Here is an 8,733-nt window from a genome sequence, read left to right as displayed (position 1 = left end):
TCTCACTTGAGAGAGAGAGAGAGAGAGAGAGAGAGAGAGAGAGAGAGAGAGAGAGAGAGAGAGAGAGAGAGAGAGAGAGAGAGAGAGAACAGTTTAAAATTACCTGGCAAAAGAACCCATAAAATTACGTCAAATTATTGATATGCAGGCTAAGGCAGAGTTTAGCAAGAATAACGATTTTTTTTGCAACAAACCCTAGGCGCATTCTAGTTTAAGTTAAATGTACTGTTATGAGTAAAGCATCATAGTGTCTGTAAATTTTGTATGGATAATAGAGCAGGGAAATCGTACTTATCTCTCTGTCCGAAGTGAGGAGAATTCTCCGGAAAGCTCTTCTGTACCCTACCGTCGCGTTCACGGGCAACTATCGCTGAGGAAAGTTTCCAGCTAGTCTTTTAAACTGGTTTAATATATTACAATATATGTTCAGTTCCCTGTCAACGTTATCGTTGATAGTTTACGGGTTTTTACTCTATCATGAAGAACTCTCTCAAGAACAATATGAATGTTAGACGCGGGATATTTGAGTTAGGTGGATAAATGCTAGCAAAAATTGGTGCCGACCAGTCAGCTGAATGGTGGGAGTGACGTCATGAAGCAGAGGGCTCATGGAGTTTGACGGTACCGTAGTGTGGGCACTGACGGTGTACGAGTTGGATGTACGTTCGGCCATGACGCACTTCCACCACGCCCGCATCTAAACGCTCCCCGGTCTCACCCGGAGATGGTCATGGCCGAAAAACCTAAGGCGCCCGTGAAAGTGGGCTTTTACGATATCGAAAAGACGATTGGTAAAGGAAATTTCGCTGTTGTTAAGTTAGCAAGACATCGGATCACGAAAACAGAGGTCAGTTTGATCGTGTTTGGAGAGATCTTTTTCCGGCACTGCTGCAGAATTTGCCTCTTTCTTCTTCCTCTTTTTCTCTCTCTCGTTGGACGTAGTGTTACCCATTGTCCTTTTGTTTTGTAATATCCTCTATATCTGCACGAACCTTTAGTAGGCCTCTCATCTCTTGGCATGTCATTCCACTCCCCATCTTTATCCTTCATTTTTAGGAAGTTCACGTCGCCAACGTCTCTCTCTCTCTCTCTCTCTCTCTCTCTCTCTCTCTCTCTCTCTCTCTCTCTCTCTCTCTCTCTCTCTCTCTCTCTCTCCAGGTGTCTTGATGGCATCTCGCCTCCACCCCACCATCAATTTCGAAATACTCTTGACCTTGTTTTGTAGTGACATTTTTGGCACCTTGACCTTGGAAAGGTTCAGAGTTCTTCCTTGAATCCGTAATTCAACTATAAAGATTTACCTTCTGTGCAATATAATGTGACATGAATGATATATTATCGTTATTATTGATATTATTAGTATTTGTGAGGTTATTATTATATTTGACGAGGGCAGTTAGGCCTAGCGTTGGAAGGCGCGAAATGAAAGATGTGCCTTTCAGTCGGATTTTAGTGCTTAAAGAGTATAGACACCGGAGAAGTGAGTGTTCACGTTGTTTACAGAAATGTTCGCGAACTTGTGAGTTCGTGTTTTGGAGTGCAATTTTCGTGTTTTCCCGGGTGTGTGAGATGAGGGATGAGGTGTTCTGTTGAACTCTTGCTTTAACCCTCTCGGTCAGTTTGTTATGATTTTGTACCGCTGTTACTCTCATCTTTAACATCACCAGCATTATACCATGTGGTCGTATCATGTCATATGTTGGCTTACTTGACGTACTTTAGATTTTACCCATGTGCTTGCTTAAATGCTTGGATTATCCTCATAACCTTTGTGGGAGAGGATCAGTTTTTAATTTCTTGCAGTAGCCTACCTTTTATTATTCATTTGGCCAAGTGTTTATTACGGGAACGGGAGAAATCAAACGTGAGACGATTGTTTGTCTTTACCGTAATGTTTTGAGTTAGATTAACTGACCGTGATAAGGCAGTGATCAGATTAGTTATCCTTCGTGTTCTTCTGATAGCTACTGTTGGAAGAGGGGTTGCGTACTAGACAATATTTACGAAGCCTTATTCAACGGAGAAGTAGTTCAACGGAAGTGGTGTTTTTTTCTTTACCTCATTTCTTTCTATATTGTCTTGCTTTTCTTGATACAGTATATTATCATCTGCAAGATATTTGTTCAAGGCTGTAGTTAAAAGTGATGCAATGTAGTGTAATTCGTATTGATCAGACACATCCGTTGAAAAATGCATGAACTTTTTGTAGTGGGAATTCGGTATTCTAGATCGATATTACGTTATCTACTCTTACGCAATTGATACAGTGTTTAGGTTTCAGAACAGGGTAGAAATATATCAGGGCTACAGAGGAAGATAACTTGTCAATAGTGTTTTTCATTTGGTAACATTTAACTTTTCTTTGATTTAAAGCTCAAGTAAAATTATGTGAATTATCAGGGATCATTAGTCTATACTCTGCAGTTGTCATGTCGTAGTCGTTTTTGAGTCTTGTAAACATCACTCTGTAAACCCCAATATGTTCTTCAGTCTAATTAATTAGAATTATTGGTAAAGTTGAGAGACAAAACAGTATGGAAAGAGTTATGTAACACTTTTGGCGCTGATCTTGGTTATAGGCGAGAAACCGGCTTAGCGTGAAATTGTGCGCCGCAAATCTTTTGGACAGATTTTTAAGATAATTTTCTGGCATAATTGAACTTGGGACACCTGCCTAACATTGTTGTCCTGTGGAGATTTGTTTCATGTTTCAGATCTACTGACAGACGTGTCAAATTTTGGTTGTTCGTTCATGACCCGTACCATTTTTTTTTGCACAAAAAGTCTTTCAGTTAGTTTTTATTCATATGTTCCTTACATTAATTTTGATTTTAAAATGAATGATGAGCCGTTATAAATAAAAACATGTACACATCGTAAACCATATATGGGTAAATCTATGAACTATACAAAGTAGGTAAAATTTCCGTTGTTCGGGTTGCTATATCAATGGCCAAGCTAACAAATTATTCCTGGATTTCATGGAATTATATCTAACTTTGTTCATGGAGCATACATTTGGTAAAAATCATGTTCTTCACATTTGACGAATAACTCAACTTTGCAGGCATGGGTGAGCTTTGCTAAAATTTAGTGGATGATGCATGTTTTTTTTTTTGGCTAAATCTACTCGTCTTCATAAGAAAAGCTTGAAGGTTGGATAGTCTTAGAGGCCAGTTTGAAATAGAGGGAAGTGAAATGCTTTTGTGTTTATATATAAACGAGTGTACTCGACCCGTAAAAAAATGACGGCTAGATGTTTAGATAGATTTGCAAACACAGCTTTAACCCTTCCCACCTCCTCCGAGTGTACCTCACGGGGTAACCCCCTCTCGAGGGTATGACAGCTCCTGCTTCCCCCTCCAGAGGGACGGGGAGATTCCGAGTAGTTACATGTCTGGCAATGCTGCTGATCGTGACCAGAAATTATATATATATATATATATATATATATATATATATATATATATATATATATATATATATATATGTATATATTTATATAAATATATATAATCAAGGTATAGAGAATGTGGTGGGTGTTGAGGGTCTTGGTGAAGTTGCAAATGAAAATGGAACTCATTTTATAAGTTTTTGTTCAACAAGCAATCTTGTTATTGGAGGTATTCTTTTTCAGCACAAGGACAGCCACTAATATACATGGACTTCACTATGTGGCAATTACAAAAATCAGATAGATCATATAGCCATTAATAAAGAGAGGATGACGCTGAGAAATATAAGAATTTATAGAGTTGCAGATATTGGTAGTGATCACCCGCTCCTCATTGCCACACTGAAATTAAAACTGAAAACACCCAACAGAAATGTAGATAGAATATCTAGATTGGATACAACTAAGCTTCTAGGAGATGAACACAGAGAAACATTTGGAATTGAATGTAGGAATCGATTTGCTGTCTTAGAGTCTTTAAAAGAAGAAGATCAGGCAACTAACGAAGAATGGTGTGATGTTAAGAACATATATCAGTCAGTTGGTAGTTAAGTTTTGGGACATGCAGTTACAAGGAGAAAGCTATGGATATCAAACGATACTTGGGATGCTATAAAAAGAAGACGAATTCAGAAATTGATTGCTGAAAATTTCCGTGGAAGTAATTTAAATTACAAGGTAGAACATGCTTAGTACTTCAGTATTGATAGGGAGGTCAAAAGAAAAGGCAGGAATGACTGGAGAGAATATTTAGACAGGAAAGCAGATGAGGCTGACAAAGCTATGAATCCTAGGAGTGGCTATGGTGTAAAGATTGCTCATAGAATTATTAATGAAATCTCCACGGGGACAAAGAAGAAGCATATACCCATCAAAAAGAGGGATGGTGTACAGCAATGTGTAGAATATAGAAAACCACTTTTGATGAAATTCGTGGACTATGAAAAAGCAACGGCCACTTTTATGGAGAGTCCTACGTTATTATGGAATTCCCATTAAATCTGTAAATTTGATTAAATCTGTCCATGAGCATAGTAAGTGCAAAGTTATTGAATTTCCAGTGAAAGTGGAGTACTCCAAGGGAATGTGTTGTCACCTATGTTGTTTATCCTCTTCATAGATTTTGTAATGAATAGAACAATTGGGGATGGTGGGAAATGATTAGACAGAATTGGTAATAGGAAATTAGCTGACCTAGAGTATGCTGATGATGCTGTCCTTATTAGCAGTACACCACAGGATTTGCAATGCCTGCTTAATAGAATGGATGAAATATCACATGAGGTTGGCCTTAAGATAAATAGAAGAACGACGGTGATGATGAGAATGGAATATGCAGTAGAAGATGAAATATCATTGAAAGGAGAAAGTATTAATGAGGTAGAGTCTTTATAAATATTTAGGAACTATTATCTCTAACACATGTGTTTAGAATTGGAATTTAATGACAGATTGAAAAAAGCAAATCAGACAATGGCAAGGTTAAGTAAAATTTGCAAATCAAATCTGAAATTACGTATGAAAATCAGGCTATATATCAGTTTAGTGAGGTCGGTGTTACTCTTGACATGAGTCGTGGTATGACAATGAAAAAATATCCAACAGATTTAGTAGATCTTAGTGCAAAGCCCTCAGAAGAATATTGGGAGTGAAATGGCAGGACAGGATTAGAAATAAAACAATAAGAGAAATGACCTAAGTGCCATATGTGGATGAAATCATGATGAGGGGTAGATGGAGAGGGTTTGGTCATGCTCTTTGCACTCCCCAAGAGATATTAGTTCACCAAATATTTAATCGGGCTCCAGAAGGCACAAGAAGAATCGGAAGATCCAGGCCTACATGGCTGAGTAGTATAAAGCGAGAAAAAAAGAGATGATGAATGGAGAAGCTCAAGATAGAGACGATTGGTAAGATCTATCCGAGGTCCTTTGTGTCAATTGGCGTGGGAGGAGATTATATATATATATATATATATATATATATATATATATATAAATATATATATATATATATATATATATATATATATATATATATATATATATACTGTATATACACACATATTCCAATAAGCAATATCTGACTTACCACTCTTCCTGGACCAGGGTTTGATTCCCGGCCGGTCAGAAGCTATTGTTTTTGAGTGGTTCCGCCTAGGGACTCTGATTCCGAGGTCGATAAGAGAATCCAGACATTAAGGTATTAAAATAATTGGCTTATTTGAAAAGGAAAAACACATCTAGATGTGCAAAACTCATCATATATATATATATATATATATATATATATATATATATATATATATATATATATATATATATATATGTATATGTATGTATGTATATATATATAAATACCTGTCTAAATTATTTACAGAATGCCTAGAAGATTTTAAATATTTAGATTAGGGAAATGTAGAAATAAATATTAATGGGGAATACCTTAACAACTGAACATTTACAGATGACATCATTGTGTTTAGTGTTCATGGGAAGAATCGCAAAAGATGATGGAAGATTAGAACACAGAAAGCAGAAATGTAGGACTGAAAAGGATTATGAGTAAGACTAAGGTAATATTTAATGAAAACGCAGAGAGAAAGCAAATAAGAGTTATGGACGAACCTCTAGAGATTGTTAATGAATATACGTACTTTAATACAGACATTGGGTGATTCCCCAGGACATAAGACCGACATTAAAAGAAGGATAAGCATAGAATTAAGAACTTTTGGTAAATAAAATGAGATTATGAAATGTAGAATACCCATTTCTCTAAAAAGAAAAGTATTTAATCAGAAGGTCCCACCAGTTTTGACTTATGCATCAGAAATTTGGAGCCTTACCTTAGAACATGAGCTAGTTACGACTCAAAGAGCTAGGGAAATATTAATAATTGGAATAAAACTAAGGGACAGAAAAAGAGCTACATTGATTCGAGAGACAGCTGGAGTAAAGGATACTCTAACAACATGTAAGGAAAAGTAATGGACGTGGGCAGGACATATAATGAGATGGACAGTAAGAATAACAGAATTGGTTCTAAAGATCACAAAAGAAACAGGGAAGGAATAGAAGACGATGGATTGACGAATTTAGAAAGTTGCCGGGTGTGGAATGTCTTAGAAAGACTACAAATAGAAAGACATGTTTGAGGCGTTTATTTTGCAGTGTACTAGTAATGGCTGGGCTGATTATGATATATATATATATATATATATATATATATATATATATATATACACATACATATATATATATATATATATATATATATATATATATATATATATATATATATATATATGTGTGTGTGTGTGTGTGTGCATGTGTATATGTATATGTATGTGTATGTATATAGATATTTTTATATTATATATAATATAAAAACATCTATATACATACATATACATATACATATGCACACACACACACACACATATATATATATATATATATATATATATATATATATATATATATATATATATATATATATATACCCAGACACTTTCTCTTGATTATATAGGGGAGATGGGATAGCAGTAATGAGAATGTTATTCTTGGATGAAGGAAACGCGATACTTTGAATGAGACTCGGCATTCCATTAGGTTATATTTGAATATTTAATTTAAGATTGATTGATTGATTTGACGATTGAAGTGTGTCGCTAAATTAGGCTTTGAGCAACTATTAAGAGAGAAGGATTTTTCAAGTGGTCTTAGATCACAGCAAAATTAGAATTGTAATATGTAGACTTCTTGAGAATGAGAGTCGGGATTAAGATGGGGGAAAAATAACCTCTTATCTAAGTCATGTATACTTGTCTTTGCACTAAGTTTACCCGAGACATCAACACATACCAGAAGGTATACAATGATTGAATGACCGTTGCTTAAATGAATTCATACAAATAACGTTTAGCATTTTATAAGGAACTAAGCATATGAGAAGATAAGCAGGTTGCCTCGTACCATAACTTAAATAACGAGGATTTTGCAAGAAGAAATTTACGTTAGAAAAATTGATGAAAATTTATATTTTTCTAATTAATATTTTTTTATTTGACTTGATATAGAATTGATAGTTAATAAGTACTTATTCGTGAAGTATGATTACTCTAACAATCTTTCGCAATTATGCGTTTGTATTTTTTTTTCGTTTTGCACACTTATAATGAAATAAAACTGAAGCACTGATAAATCCTTAGTCATTAGAATGATCTAGTGTATACCAATATGAAATTTATATGCAACGGGGAATATCTAATTAGTATTATTTGAAGACAATGTCATTGTGGAGGTCAATATTCTCCCAAGGGGTGTATGTGATTGAACATATAATTCTTGGTAACGAAAGAATTGTTATTACTTTGCCAACTGGAACTCCTTGACTCCCTTTAATAGATGGCGATGTAAAATCAAACTTTTAGTTGTTTTATTTAGATGTCATAGTTATATTCTTAAAATAAATTTATCATTTAGATGTGGCTGTAAGGTATTATATATATATATTCTGTCTGTTTATGGTCTTTTTTTTGTGCCAGTCTGCGCCTGCAAACTTCCGTAGTTCGTCGATACATCGTCTTCTTTTCCTTGCTCTGCTTCTTTTCCAACCTCTAGGGACCCATCCTGTTAATTCTTAATGTCCATCTATTGTCTGTCATTCTCATTATATGTCCTGACCATGTCCATTTCTTTTTCTTACATGTTGTTAGAATATCCTCTACTTTAGTTTGCTCTCGTATCATGTTACTCTTTTTCTGTTTCTTAGTGTTCTTCCTATCATTATTTTTATCATAGCGCTTTGAGTTGTAACTAGCTTATGTTCTACACACACACACACACACACATATGTATATATATATATATATATATATATATATGTATATATATGTAAATATATACATATATATATATATATATATATATATATATATATATATATACACACATACATACAAGATATCACCTTGCAATTAAACTTAAGAGTTACCAGTTGGGTGAGAAAAATTTTCTAATCCATTCTTGTTAAGATATTTTTATGGGCAAAGTAATGCGAAAAGTTCGAGAAAATGCAGACGCGATAAAGAACTTTAGTTTTGGGGAGAGATAGGTTGAAGTGTACTGAGGTAATTTGTTCGGGTAGAAAGTGCTGAACAGTAGAATGATGGAAAGAGCGGATAATTCGGAGTGAGAGACCGAGGAAGTGTTTGCGAGATGGTTTGAAGTAGTCTATGAAGTCCAAGAGCACGTTACGGTAGGGGTGAGTTTTGC

General features: G+C 34.9%; 1 protein-coding gene across 1 annotated transcript in view; it reads left to right on the top strand.

Moving 5' to 3' along the window:
- Positions 1–645: 645 nt before the first annotated feature.
- The window catches only part of LOC137619496 (serine/threonine-protein kinase SIK2-like), a 134,046-nt gene continuing 125,958 nt past the window's right edge, over positions 646–8,733 (top strand). Inside the window, 1 exon segment of the mRNA XM_068349575.1 lies at positions 646–847. Within this exon segment, the coding sequence (XP_068205676.1) occupies positions 725–847 (123 nt within the window). The 5' untranslated portion in view covers positions 646–724.

This window comes from Palaemon carinicauda, chromosome 26 (genome assembly GCF_036898095.1).
Source record: "Palaemon carinicauda isolate YSFRI2023 chromosome 26, ASM3689809v2, whole genome shotgun sequence".
Taxonomy (NCBI): domain Eukaryota; kingdom Metazoa; phylum Arthropoda; class Malacostraca; order Decapoda; family Palaemonidae; genus Palaemon; species Palaemon carinicauda.
This window is presented reverse-complemented; position numbering and strand designations above follow the sequence as displayed.